Source organism: Plecotus auritus (genome assembly GCF_963455305.1).
Source record: "Plecotus auritus genome assembly, chromosome: 5".
NCBI lineage: Eukaryota > Metazoa > Chordata > Mammalia > Chiroptera > Vespertilionidae > Plecotus > Plecotus auritus.
The window spans coordinates 144424693-144439951 of NC_137776.1; the positions used below are offsets into that span (position 1 = coordinate 144424693).

General features: G+C 39.3%; 1 protein-coding gene across 2 annotated transcripts in view; it reads left to right on the plus strand.

Moving 5' to 3' along the window:
* Positions 1-15259, plus strand: part of RORB (RAR related orphan receptor B) — a 178386-nt gene that overhangs the window by 112050 nt on the left and 51077 nt on the right. Inside the window, exon 1 of one of the 2 annotated variants that reach the window (XM_080668737.1) lies at positions 4096-4181. The exons of the other annotated variant lie outside the window; for it this stretch is intronic. Coding sequence (XP_080524863.1) covers positions 4142-4181 — 40 coding nt within the window. The 5' untranslated portion in view covers positions 4096-4141. Of the gene's footprint in view, positions 1-4095; positions 4182-15259 lie in introns of those variants that run through there. 2 annotated transcript variants of the gene reach the window in all.

Consider the following 15259-nt stretch of genomic DNA (forward strand, 5'->3'; position numbering starts at 1 on the left):
CAAGCTATCTCTCGTTTAAGACACTTCATGAAGAAGCTTCATCTTTCATTTGCCCAAATCTTAGGAGGTTTTCTAAAAGAACTTTTTGTCCCACTAGCTTAATGTATTGTGGTACCAGGGATAGTCGAAGTACTATGTTGGTGTGACAAGTGTTTAATTGCCACTACCTACAGTGGAATGGGGTCAAGGGAGAACTATCAACTCCCTCTTGCCTCTAATGATAACACTCCCAACCAGAGAAAAAGAAATCTCCCTACGGGACAGAGAAAAGACCTAAATCAATGGGACAAGAGTCCAAAGTGGCAATTAAATGCCAAACAAAGGGGGTAAAAAGAAAGCTTGTTAGTTGATGAAGGGAAAATGGGAGTCAAGAGAAGTTTTTTGTTTCAACCTCCTTGTTCCTATACTAAGGACCAGTTATGATTAAATAAAGAGCAAAAGGAGGCAAGCCCTTTTTTTCGTAACCTTCTCTCATCTCCACTAAGTAGCAGCAAGAAAATAAGCTTACATGTCCCAAAGACGAGCTATCAGAGTGAAATGCAAGTGAAAGGAAATGGTGGAAGTAGGTGATGGGATTTATCTGTTGTCCCCAGAGCTACAGTCATTCAGCAGGTACACCATCACCCACTGATCGACTCCATACATGTTATTGACTCTCTATGCTAGACACTGGGAGACACACAAAGAGATGACTTTATCCCTAAGGAGCTTACAGTCAAGGTGAAAGGTAAGCATATAAAGAGGATTAATGAAGAACACCAGGACCAGTGAATGGTCGGACATAGGAGCCCAGGGTAACCACTGCAGATGGAGTGTTCAGGGGATGCTTTTCAGAAGTGGTAGGAGTTGAGCTAGCTTTTCAAAAATTGGGCAGATGTGGGTAGTTGGACCACAGTGGAGTGAGGCCTTCAGGGGGGCCAAGGAGAACAGAGAAGTGAAAAAAGGTAGAGAAGTAAGGAATTGGGGGCAGAATCTGAAGGTAGATGGCTGCCTTTGGCCCTGGATCACAGGGTGAGTACCTGCAGACAGAGCTAACGCAGGCTGTGAAAAGCCAGGCCCAGGAGATTAGGTTTATCTTGTGAATCATAGAGAGGGGGCTGAAAAGTTTTGAGAAGGAAAGTGATATGATAAAACTATAACTCTAGAGAAATCCCAACCATGTCTTCACTCTTCCTAACTATAGGCCCCATATATAGGCTGGATCCCAGACCCAAGCATGTGCTCCTATCTCCAACCCTGCCCTTTGTTTCCAGGAGAATGAGCATGCTCTGTGCATCAAGATGCCAATGAGTCTGTTTTGATGTCCTTGGTACCCACTTCCTTTGGCCAGAGCAGGAGCTGGATATTTTTCAAGGCTTAGGAGGCATGAGGAGATATAACTTTCTAATCCTGAGATTTGGCTTCCAGCACCCTATGACTGGTGCCTATAAATTTAATGCCTTACTGTGTCATGCCAGCACAGCCATGGGTGAACCTGAGAGGGGGCAGTGAAGAATAGAGAAAAAACAGACAAGAGAATAAAGCTGGGGCTAGATGGGACGCTGCCATCTCTGATGGAGAGACAGCGCCACAGCCTGCAAACCGAGATTTTATTTTATAGCCAGATTCCACGAGGCAAAGTAAGGGCGTGGTCAAGATGTTTACAACGTTCTCGTGGGTTTCGAATATATTCAATTACATGCACCTGATCAATCTTTGTTTACTAGCTGCACCTCCCGCAGCCTATATCACTTAGCCACATGGGACCACAGGTTCAGACCATATGTTCAAGTTTACAACTATAGCCTTTGGCTATAATTGTGCTGGGAGGGCTTTGCCCTCCAAGCTGGGACCTGCACGTGGCTTTGCCATGAGAGGACCGTGCCTTCTCATTAGTCCGAGGCTTGAACCTGTCCAAACACTGTAGCTGCTCTTCACACCTCACAAGTTAGTATTAAATACCCTTTAAAGAGTTCACAGAGAATAATTCTGTCTCCTTATTTAAACTATAACACACGAAACATCTGCTATCCCCTAAACCTGTTTACTTTCTGACCAAGGAGAGTTTTTAAATGACCTTCTTACTCCTCATTACCAAAAAGGTCTTCTAAAAATATTATTTCCAGCCGTTGTGGCTCAAGGGTTGAGCATCGACCCATGAACCAAGAGGTCACTGGTTCGATTCTCAGAGCACATGCCCAGGTTGCAGGCTTGATCCCCAGTAGGGAGCATACAGGAGGCAGCTGATCAATGATTCTCTTTCATCATTGATGTTTCTATTTCTCTCCCCTCTCCCTTCCTTTCTATCTAAACATCTAAAAAAAACATATTTAAGAAAAATATATATTATTTCTAGTACTATACAGAAAACTCAAAATTACAATGGAAGAATTTAAATAGGTTTAAATTTATAGCTTTTCAATACACATGGACTGTGAGCTCCATAATACTTATTTCTCAGTGCCTGGTACAAATAATATTTATTATTAATTAATTAGTTGTATTAACCGAATAAACAAAGTCAAGAGCCAAAATGCATGCTTTCATAAGCAAAGTAGGCAGATTTATTTTTAAGTAGACTTCCAATTTGTACTAAGCTCTGTGCTAAGGATTTTCACATTTACTCCTCATACAACTCTAGCGGATAGGTGTTATGATCTTATTTTAGAGATATACAACCTGAGGCACAGAAAATGTTAAGTAGCTTACCCAAGAATTCAAAACCAAATACTCTAATTCAAAGTCCAAGGTTCTATCACAGCAAACACCTGTACTTATTACTATAGCTTTCCAGGCCCCTCCTTAAAGCATTCTGACTCAGTAGTTGGTGGGGGCAGGAACCTATACATTTAACACATATCTCTGGTGGTTCTGAGAAACATTCGGTGGGTGTTCAATCCTGGTTGCCCATTAAAATTAATTTGGAAATGTTTCAAATCCCAAATCAATGGGAGGTAAGAGAGAAATCTCTGGGCATCAATAATTTTAAATTCTCCAGATTATTTCAATGGTCATCCATTGGGCTCAGCTCTACCATGTTGACAATCATATTTAATGGATTTACTCAGCCTCCCCTAACCACTTCTCCACCCCTTGCCTTTGTGTCCAAGGAAAAGTAGTTCTACTCCATTGTGAACCAGGAAAAAGCAAAGATGTCTAAAGGAGAGGGGAACAGAAGGGAGAAGATCAAGAAACCATTTGTGACAAGGGAATTAGTGAATAGAAAATGAGAGCTGCCAAAGGTGGTAGAGCGGTGAGGGGTAAAGAGAAAGGTTTGAGATTTATCCTTGAAACAATTTAGTAACTCTAAGCAAAAGTTAAATAAAGCTGATATTCATGTGAGCATTTTGCTCTCACAGAAAGGTCATGCACATTTCTATGGCAGTCAAAGCAATTTTTATATATTTATCCTTCTTGGAGACAGGAGTTCAGGATCAGAAATTTCAGTCCGTGTGTCTTCTTCATTCTTATTTTATAAGTTCGAGCACTGAGGCATGCTGGGAGAATGCAATCGCCTTAGACCTCAAGGTTGGGGCCAAGTGGCCCACTTAGCATGAAGTCCCGAACTAGTTCCCAGGCTTTGTTGGCACTGCAGCTATAAGGGATGCACACTTTCTTTGACTTTAAAATACTAGTGTGCATAGACGACTTTGATCCAACATTTGGGAGGACAGAACTTGGTAATACTTTTATGTAATCCCTCACCTGGACCTCAATAGAGAGTCCAAAATAAACGGAGCAAGCCAATCCTGAAGGAAATTTATGTTATTTATTTATAATCACAGACGACGCTGTCACCTGGCATATGCCTATTCCAACAGATGAAAATAAAAAAGAATTGCAGTGCAGAAATTATAAGTGTCTGTACAATTCGGGGAGTTGCGGGGGAGGTGATGTTTTTAAACTGCGGATTGCGATTTAGCAAACTCTGCATTCTTCTCCAAAAAGAAAAGCCAGTCTTCTCCCTTCGCCTTGCTTGCTTGGGCAGCCCTTCACCCTTACTTAATGAAATGGAACAGTTGATGCCTTTAACTCCTCTTTCATTTAATCTCATTAATGCAGTCTGTTGGGATTCTAGTTGTGAGGTAACATAGGAGCAGTCGTCAGACCTCTAGTGAAAAGTGCAATATTTTTCAGTTAGATTTTTAATTGCAACGTCAAAATGTGTGAGAACGAGCTAAAGTCTAAAGCTGACGCCACTGGTGAGTTTTACGTTTTCTTCTCTCTCTGACACGTAGCTGTATGTATGAATTGTTCTCCAGGCAAGACAGTAAGCATGTAAAAGCTCTCAGTGAAATAAATTAATGGCTAGGTGTGGGAACAATAAAATACTTTTCTGACTCAAAAATGTACAAAATAAAAAGTCACTCAGGCTTTATTTTATACTGGAGAACATATTTATATATAAATATTATCATATCCGGAAGTGAATTACTGAATGTGTAAGATTTGAGGCTGAATTTAAATAGTCATCTGCCACATTACAAAAACATTGCAGTTAACAGTATGAACAATCTCGTCACAATTTTGCAGCTTGATTTTAGTCATTGGCACTGCTATCATTTCAACGTTTCTAATTTTTTTTTAAATTCAGGTTATAAATATATTATACGAAACACTTAATCCTATGTAAGAAATCTATTTTCAAAAGAAGTCTATTTCGTTGAATAATGATTAATGATGAGATGAATTATGTTTCTGTATTTTTTCGCCTAAGTTTTTTTGGTGTAAGTTAGTGCATAGTTCCTTAAACATACATTATTTCATAACATGGGCAGGGTCTGAGCATTTGTTTTAAAATGGCAATAAATCACGCTGCGTTATTTATTGCAATTTTTTTGCTAATACTACATAGCAATGAACATTTGACAATATTAAGGTATGAATTGATATATAATTATTTCTTTCAAATAACATAAAACTAATTGTTCAAAAAAAGTTACTAATCAAACTGAAGCTTCTTCAGATATTATATAAACTTAGAATTACATCTTTCCATGATGCTTAAAGCTTCCAGTGCTAGTATTTTCGGAAAAGAATAGGTATTGTTTCAATGCAATTATACACTGGCTTCAAAATCTATGTATATGAAGATTTTATTGGTGAGATAAGTGATTGCCAGAGGTTGCAGTTCTGACATCAAGGGAATCTTCAAACAACTATTTATCCTTACAACTGACAGATTATTGTTGCTATTGTTGTTCAGAAATTAATAACACTGGACATATTAACGTCTATGTACTTAATCCTCTTTGGGCTTGAATTACAATTAGCAGAGGCTGACAGGTGAACATAAATGTTCTTGTCTCCACTGACGTGGTGATAAGGGGAAAAAACAACCATGAATTTTTCTTCTCTTGTAAAATTACCTAAAACACAGCGTTTGATTTTAGGAATTTATCCGTGCAAACGCACAACTCATTTTTGAAGTGAGCTGTATGAATAAACGTGTCTTTACATTTTGCAAAGAGAAGCAGGTATTTTGCTTTCCTCTTAAATTTTAGGGGAATTAAAAGGAATACTCTAAAGCTACAGCTTTTTAAAAATATATTTTTATTGATTTCAGAGAGGAAGGGAGAGGGGGAGAGAGAGAGAGAGAAACATCAATGATGAGAGAGAATTATTGGTCAGCTGCCTCCTTGCACAGCCCCCAGTGGGGATCGAGCCTGCAACCTGGGCATGTGCCCTTGGCCTGAATCGAACCCAGGAGCCTTCAGTGCACAAGCTGACGCTCTATCCACTGAGCCGAACAGGCTAGGGCAAAGCTACAGCTTTTTATAAGTTACTACAGTAGAATATTTGGTGCTATGGGTAGCAATTTGTTTTTCACCAGTCTTTCTCCTCTATTATTATTTTTCCCAAGATAAATATCTCTGCTGCTTAGAAGTATTTCAAACCTCTAAAGCAGTGGTCCCCAAACTTTCTTTGGCCATGCCCCACCTAAGCATGTCTAAAATCCTGATGCCCTCCCCGCCTCCATGTGACATATAATTCTTATTATTCAAAAAGTGAACTCCTATTCACGTGGAGAAAGCCTAAAAGGCCATTAACTTGGTCTAAACAAGCTTCCAAATAACATGGCATCCATGAAAGAGAAAAATAAAAGAACCAAAGGACAGTTGAAATGCTGAGGAAGAAATCACTAAGGAACTGCTAAAAAAATAATATGAAGTGATATGAAAAAATAGTAAATAACGTTTCAACACATAATAGAGAACTGAAATGGATAAATGTCACTATATATATTTATATACTGTATATGAGGCCTGTAGAACCATAATACAAAAAAAATCACTGTTAATTCATTCTCAGATTGCCCCCCTTAAGAATCAAATTGACCCCCCTGTGGGGCCTGTGCCCCACACTGGGAACCACTGCTCTGAAGAAATGACAAAAAGCAAAAACAAAATGCTCATTTTCTCCTACCAATTTAGTCCACCTGCAGCCAAATGTCTTTGGTAAAAAGTAATGTATAAGAAACACAGCCAGCAAAGGACAACCACAAACATCTCCATGCGAATGTTATTATAAAGTATCAAACAATGACTAGGAATTGTCTGCTCATAGAAAAAGAATGTTCAGAAGGAGGAAACTTGCTAAAATGGAATTTGAAAATCACAGTATCTATTCTTACTACTTGGTCATTGTGTTCCTACTACTCCTTCACCAGCTTACATAAACACGGAATAAAGCTGTTAGGGATTATGTGCAGCATGCTGGATCTGATGAGCTCAAAAATAAGATCGCTCGGGTCCTATAATATTTAGGATTATGCTGTTAATCTCTTTAGGGGAAGTGTGCAGTTTCAGCAGAACAGGCACTTCAGACTTCCAGGGAGCCATGCACTACTAATCCCACATTTGTCCAGTGGCTAAAACCATTGCCTGCATTGATATGCTGGTGTTTAGCATAGGGTGAGATTATAAGAGGAAGCTTCTAGAGTGAAATCTTAAAATTATTTTACCCCTAAAATAATTCCTGGTGCTGTGTGCAGATGAGAATACTTTTCTTTAAAATGCTCTATGTCCCCCTTTTTTTAAAAAAAAAAAAAAAGGCCATCTTATGTAAGGATGAACTGAACCCAAATATCCCTTTCTCTAACCTCTGAACTCATTCTTGTCTTTAAAGATAAAGTACAAATTAAGATGGTCTCTTCAATCCTATCATTTCTTTGTATTTCAAGATTCAATGCTGAAACAATAGGGGCTGAATTGCAAGTTTGGCCCCACCCCTACACATACAATTTCCCGTTATTAACATCTTGCATTAGTGTGGCATACTTGTTATAATTAATGAACCAGTATTAATACATTATTTTTAACGATAATTCATAGTTTACATTAAGGTTCATTCTTTGTGTGGTACCTTATCAGTTTTGACAAATTCATAGACATGTATCCATAATTACACTGTTGTACAGTTTAGTTGCATTACTGTGCCAAGCCAGCTCCAGGTTCCGATACTCAGCCCCACATTGGGCACCATATGTGCCAAGCCAGCTCGGCCATGGGTGAACCTGAGAGGGGGCAGTGAAGGATTGAGAAAAGACAGACAAGAGAATAAAGCTGGGCACTAGGTGGGACGCTGCTCTCTGGTGGAGAGACAGTGCAATAGCCTGCAAGCCGAGTCTTTATTTTATAGCCAGATTCCATAAGGCAAAGTAAGAGCATGGTCAAAATGTTTACAGTGTTCTCGAGGGTTTGGTATCTACTCAATTACATGCACCTAATCAAGCTTTGTTTACTTGCTGCACCTCCCGCAGCCTATATCACTCAGCCACGTGGGACCACAGGTTCGGACCATAAGGTCAAGCTTACAACTATAGCCTTTGGCTATAATTGTGCTGGGACTTGCACGTTGCTTTGCCATGAGAGGATCGTGCCCTCTCATTAGTCCCAGGCTTGAACCCGTCCAAACGCTGTAGCTGCTTTCCACACATTACCTTAACGATTCTCTGCGTTTTACCTATTTCTCCCACCTCCCTCCCTGGAACCTATGGCAACCATTAATTTTTTTTTCACTGTCTTTAAAGTTTTGCCTCTTCCAAAATTTCATACAGTTGGAATCATATATAGCTTGTTAAGACTGGCTTCTTGAACGTTGCAGCATGCATATGAAGTTCCTCCATGTCTTTTCATGGCTTGATAGCTCACTTTTTTTTATCACTCAATATTTCATTGTGTGGATGTTATCACTGGTAGTTTATCCACTCACCTACTGAAGGATACTTATTTTTTTCAAAGTTTGGAGCAATTATGAATAAAGTTGCCATAAACGCATTCCTTTTGCTCTGCATCCTCACCAGCATTTGGCATTGTCAGGTTTTGGGTGTGTTGTGTGTGTTTGTATTTTTTTTATTTTAGTCATTCTAAGAAGTATGTAAGTGGCATCACATTGTTGAGTTTTTAATTCTCTAATGACATACAATGTTGAGCATCATTTCATAGGCTGATTTGCCATCCATGTCTTCTTTGGTAAGGTGTCTGTTTTGATTTTTTTTACCATTTGAATTTAAAGAGCTCTTTGAATATTTTGGTTACAAGTCTTATCAGATGTGTTTTACAATATTTTTTCCCCACTCCGTGACTTGTTTCTTCATTCTCTTCATGCAATTTGATTTTTAACATAAAAGGGCTGTATTTTTTCATCTCCTGAAAGAGGCCTTTTTTTTTTTGCTCTTTTTTGAATTTTCCCCAAGGGCATGAACTCTGCCTGGTCACTCTGAATCACACGTGTGACCTGGTGCGTGGAGTCCCATCCCTGCTCTCCTTCAGTGGAAATAGTGCTGTGGAAACGAGCTTCCTGTGGAAGGTTTCAGCGAAATGGAGATGAGAGAAAGAGGCTCAGAAACAAACTAAGGAAGTAAGGAGAGACAGGGTTTTTTCACTGAAGCAAAATAATTGCTGTTTCCTTCTTTTTATAACTGGAAAAAATAGCTATCACGTGGAGTACATGTCTTCTTTTGTATATAAAGTGCTCTTTACAGAGAGTTGAGTTTGGGGCAGACGCCCAGAGAATTAAATTGTAGAACGTCTTCCCTTTCTCTCTCCTCCAGATCGTCTCAAACTTTACTATGCATGTGCGTCATGGAGACACTGTTACAATGAAGATTCAGATTCTGTTGGTCTAGGGCAGTGGTCGGCAAACTGCGGCTCGCGAGCCACATGCGGCTCTTTGGCCCCTTGAGTGTGGCTCTTCCACAAAGTAACACGGCCTGGGCGAGTCTATTTTGAAGAAGTGGTGTTAGAAGAAGTTTAAAAAATTTGGCTCTCAAAAGAAATTTCAACCGTTGTACTGTTGATATTTGGCTCTGTTGACTAATGAGTTTGCCGACCACTGGTCTAGGGTAGGACCTAAGTGCCTACATATCTATCAAGAGCCCAGATAATAGGAACCACACTTTGAGAGAAGCATTGTAACAGATGAGACCACTGCAACGAGTAAAGGCATGATGACTCCTCAACTCTGTGTTAACTAAGCTGTCCCTAGGAGGTGGGGCAGCTTTCCAAACATTTCCAGAATAAACATGAATAGCTGAAATGAGTTCATTTCTGTTTCAAATATTGCTTGACCTCCTGACCGCCACCAAAAGAAGGAGACTTGGTGCAATTCAATTTTTAAAATAGAAAAACTATTTTTAAACATCTTTTCAAGAGAGGCTTTTTTGCACACAGCATCCAGAGAGTGAGTTAGTGGCTGTGCCCAGCCGGCACGGCCATGGGTGAACCTGAGAGGGGGCGGTGAAGCATTGAGAAAAGACAGAGAAAAAAGCTGGGTCTGGGTGAGATGCTGTCCTCTCTGATGGAGAGCTAGCGACAGTGCCACGGCCTATAAGCCGAGTCTTTATTTTATAGCCAGTTTCCAGGAGGCAAAGTAAGAGCGTGGTTACAACGTTCTCGTGGGTTTCAAATCTACTCAATGACATGCACCTGATCAAGCTTTGTTTACTAGCTGCACCTCCCGCAGCCTATATCACTTAGCCACATGGGACCACAGGTTCGGACCATACGGTCAAGCTTACAACTATAGCCTTTGGCTATACTTGTGCTGGGAGGGCTTTGCCCGCCAAGCTAGGACTTGCACGTGACTTTGCCATGAGAGGACCATGCCCTCTCATTAGTCGGAGGCTTGAATCTGTCCAAACACTGTCTCAGAATGTGAAAATGTAGGCACAGCTGACAATAGTTAAATCTGAAAAGGAAACTGGGTATACTGGGTGTTCATTACAATCATGCAAGATGTTTCTGGGAATAGACTGGCTTCTCTTTCTTCTGCCTGGTCAATTAATGACCAGAGTTTTTCTGTAAACAATCCTTCAGTTGTCTTATTGCCTTTTGCGAAAAACAGAAATGCCTAAAAAAAAAAATGAGCAGAAACTACTTTTCTAGAATCCTGTGAAGTTTTTAACTTCCACTAGTGCCAGAGAAATTAAAAATTCCTTCAGTTCTCACTTAGGGTAGCTACAGCTGAATTACATGGGCATCACAGAACAGTTGTTCTCCAATTCCAATGCTGTCCTGGGGACCTTGTTAAACAGCAAATTCTGAGTCGATTGGTCTTGACTAAGTCTTTTTTTTTTTTAAATATATTTTATTGATTTCAGAGAGGAAGGGAGAGGGAGAGAGAGATAGAAACATTGATGATGAGAGAGAATCATTAATTGTAATTGGCTGCCTCCTGCATGCCCCACTCTGGGGATCAGATCGAGCCTGCAACCCAGACATGTGCCCTCACCGGGAATCAAACCGTGACCTCCTGGTTCATAGGTCGACACTCAACCATTGAGCCACACCAGCTGGGCTTGAATAAGGCTGGATGGTCTGCAGGTCGTACATGCTTCAATGCCAGGGCCATAGCCTCCGGACCACACTGTGAGTGGTCACAGAAGACATTAATTGCTTTCAATCTGAAGGATGTCAGGTTTTACACACACATTATCACATTAGAATTAAAACTTTGACAGGACAAGAGGTATTTAATGGGAATTAATGAATTATGAGTATAAAACCACTATGATTTATAAAAATGATTTGCTTTGTTTCCGAAGGAGATATTTAACTTATCAGTAATTGCCACTAATGATAATCCTAATCACTGTCATTGTTCCTTGTGGGTTATATTCTCTGTTATTTAAGTCTTCTGGGAAGAGTAGGCAAGCACTTCAGGGGTGAATGTTCTTGTGGAAAAAATAAATCAACTCTCTTCATGATAATCCTACAAATTGTGCCTTTGAGAAAGTCATTTTTTTTTTTTTTTTTGCCATCACCATACGATAGTAATTTTTTTCTTACTCTAGCTTCCAACGACACATATGTTAGGAAATGATAATATTGTAAAAACAAATGTTACCTTTAGGTCATCTAGGAGCTCTCTACTGAATGGAATAGAGAGCTCACACAGACCACCCCCCAGAATATTACAGAGAAGAGTGTGAGAATGGAGACCCCAAATGCTGATAGATGTGAGGGCATTCTAGTAGGAATTAAGAGTGCACTGAATTTCATGATTCTAGCCTTGTATCAGGTTTTTTTTCTTTACAGATGGTTTACATGCTACAGAGAATTCCTACTTAATAACTTGTTTCACTGAATACTCAGTGGGGCCTTATCATATCATATCAGAATCACCTAGGGGCCTATTCCAAAGTATGCATCCACCCCAACCTCAAGATTCTGATTTTTCTCTCCTCACCTCATATATGGAAAAATCAGTGTTGCTTAAAGCCTCTTTTATAAAAGGGAATATGTCAAATTTCTTGGTAGTACTAAGAGAAAAACAATTTTAGGATGACTGCTTTAAAGAGTTATAAAAATTCTCTTTTGAGCTCCACGGAAAATATAACAGAAATAAACCTGGACTCTGTCCTCAGTGGACTTGGAATTCCCAGAATATAAAAATGGCCAGGTTGAGTTGTAAGAGATGGAATGGTAGGAACTGAGAGTCACAGGTGCACACACAGTAAAAATACTTTCACCAGCCAGAAAGTATCTGAACAGCCCATTCTTACTATCATTCCTGATGGTTGCTTTTAAAAGTTCAGGTATTTGTATGCATATGCATAACAAGTGGACATAGATAATAGGGTAGTGAAGGCTTGGGATGTGGGGGTGGAGGTGGATTAGAAGTCAATGGGGGATAAGGGGAACATATGTAATACTTTCAACAATAAAGATTTTTTTAATGAGAAAAAAAACGTAATTTTTATGGATCACAGCAATACATTTTATAATTAACTCAATAGTTTAGATTGGTTAATCTAACTTAATACCTGTCTCCACAGGCAGGGGGATCTAAGGGAGCAGAAGGAAAGATAAGCAGAAAGGATTCAACACATGGTGGCTTTGTTGGATGGAAAGGTGCTCTGAGCAAGGACAGACCCTGCCATGTTCAAACAAGAGACAAATTTTGACTACTCTGTAACTATTACATAACTCTGCCAAACTATGGGTATTAAATTATTTATAGTTCAAAAATGGTTCTAATATAAGGTAAACCATGAAATAAGTTTAAGTATATCATGACTTTCTTTGACATTGTAAAAATCATTTCAAAAACTATCTGATTGCTTTTATAAACAAAAAATTAACTGGTAAATAAACTTTTAAGTAGTCTCTACAAAGGATTACCAACAGAAAAATATAAGTGAGAGGAAGAAAAAAGAAATGAAAAAAGATCAGCATATCTCTATGTCGAACCGGCTCGGCCCTGGGTGAACCTGAGAGGGGGCGGTGAAGAATTGAGAAAAGACAGACAAGACAAACTTTTTAAACAGGGGGCCAGTTCACTGTCCCTCAGACCGTTGGAGGACCGGACTATAGTTTAAGAAAAAAACTATGAACAAATTCCTATGCACACTGTGGGCCCAGGACGAGTTGGCTGCTAAGCAGGACAGGCAGTGGCACCCGGCGGGCTGGATAAATGTCCTCGGCGGGCCGCATGTGGCCCTCGGGCCGTAGTTTGAGGACCCCTGGACAAGAGAATAAAGCTGGGCGCTAGGTGGGACGCTGCTCTCTGGTGGAGAGAAAGTGCCACAGCCTTCAAACCCTAGTCTTTATTTTATAGACAGATTCCACGAGGCAAAGTAAGGGCATGGTCAAGATGTTTACAACGTTCTCTCAGGTTTCGAATCTACTCAATTACATGCACCTGATCAAACTTTGTTTACTTACTGCACCTCCCACAGCCTATATCACTCAGCCACATGGGGCCACAGGTTCGGACCATAATTGTGGTGGGACTTGCAGGTTGCTTTGCCACGAGAGGATCGTGCCCTTTCATTAGTCCCAGGCTTGAACCCGTCCAAACACTGTAGCTGCTCTCCACATATCTCAAGCCATCTCTCAGAGCTTTTCAGCTCCTCTATGTTTATCTGTCAGAGAATGCTATTTTTTAATTAATCCATTGAGTCAAGCAAAAGGTTGAAAGTTGAACTCTCTCCTCAGTTTTCTTATCACATGATCATTGCAACAGGTGATGAGGTCCAAGCCAGCAAATCCTCCCTAGATGGTCAGTTTGAAACCATGATAGATAGCATGTCAGCAGATCTGTATGCACTGCAAGGCAATTGTATTGGAGACTATGGCTGGTATAGTGGCGAGACATTTAGAAATGGCAAACATTGGAGCAATCACATGACCTGTTGTCTTAATCAGTGTCTGAAATACTCTGTCTTGAAGATGTGCTTTATAAAATACATAGTAAAGCCCAGCTGGTATGGCCCAGTGGTTGAGCGTCAACCTATGAACCAGGAGATCACAGTTCAATTTCAGGTCAGGGCACATGCCAGGGTTTTGGGCTCAATCCCCACCCAGTATGGGGTGTGCAAGGGGCATCCCATCAATATTTCTATCTCTCTGTCCTTCTCCATTCCTCTCTAATATCAATTTTAAAAACATATAAAAAATACATAGTATGAATTATCAAGTTGTGGCTCAGAAGCAGTTTATTTTAAATGAGACAAAAGGATTAGTGACTTTAATTATTTATCTTCATCTGTAATAGACCTCAGATTATCTATTCTGCCGTAATAAGTAAAAATGGTCATAGGTTTTCCAAACCGCTGATCCCTTCCTACACACAGCAACACACATAAACCCTTTTAAGTGGCTTCTTTCTCTTTAAAAATACTATTCTAATGTTTATGGTTCTTCAGGATTACATGTTGAGCTAGGATTATAAATATGTATAAATATGCAGATGCTCTATCAAATCATTTCTTATCCCATTTGTATTTCCGAAGTTGTGTAAGATAACCTTTGTGGCTTTCAAAAACATCTTCTCACTTCCCAGGGGGCAAATTACCTCTATTTTCATTTCCTTTAGAGTTAGATCATTTTATAATTAAGAACTTATTGAAGCAGATTCGCCCCACGTGTAAGTTACTCCCTGAGGAGTAATTTATGCAAAGAGCCCCTCTGACTTAATATCATATAAGATTAACAACTGTACAATGGATACCTGGGATTCTTAGTCAATTTTGTAATTATTGTAAGGAATTTACTGTTCAAAAGGTTATCACTTTTTTTAAAAAAAAGGATAAATAACAAATTTTTATTCATTTGGTATTTTTAATAAAATAAGATTTTTAATAAAAGAATAATGATGTGGCTTATCATATTTCTTGTCCCAAAGCATTAAAAATACCAGTTAACAATGATGCTGATGATGATGATGAAGACTGACATTATACAACTCTGCTACTTACAAAGCACTTCTACATACAATATCTCATTTAATCCTCACAAATCAATGAGGTTTGTCAGCTGAGCTTTATAAAACAGAAAACAAGATCAGAGCTTTTATTTTTGCCATGGCCTCAAACATTAACAGATTAGGGACTGGAATCAAGGAGAATAGAACAGAGTAGAATGACATAAAACCTCTCATTTTTTTCCACATCACTAAATCTTGAAAGCAAATACTAGTTCATGTAATCTGAAAGCTAAAAGAAAAGAAGCTAATAAAATAGTTTAATAAGCATTTAAGTCAACTTTGTCTCTTCTGATGTTTTTAATCAGTATCTCTATGGCTGGTGCTCCTGGGATAATATAGGAATTCAAAATTGTATTCATATTTTATCTTTGTGGGAGGCCAAGAAAGGGTTACTGAATGAAATATCAGGAAAACTGGCTAATTTCTGGTTGCCATCTCCTTAGTCAACTCAAGGGCATCATTAGCCACCTTGATCCTCAGTTTTCTCATAGAACATAACACTGAATTTTTTTGCTTATAAAGATGATTTTGTTGCAGAATTTACCAGGCAACCGGAAAATACACCAGG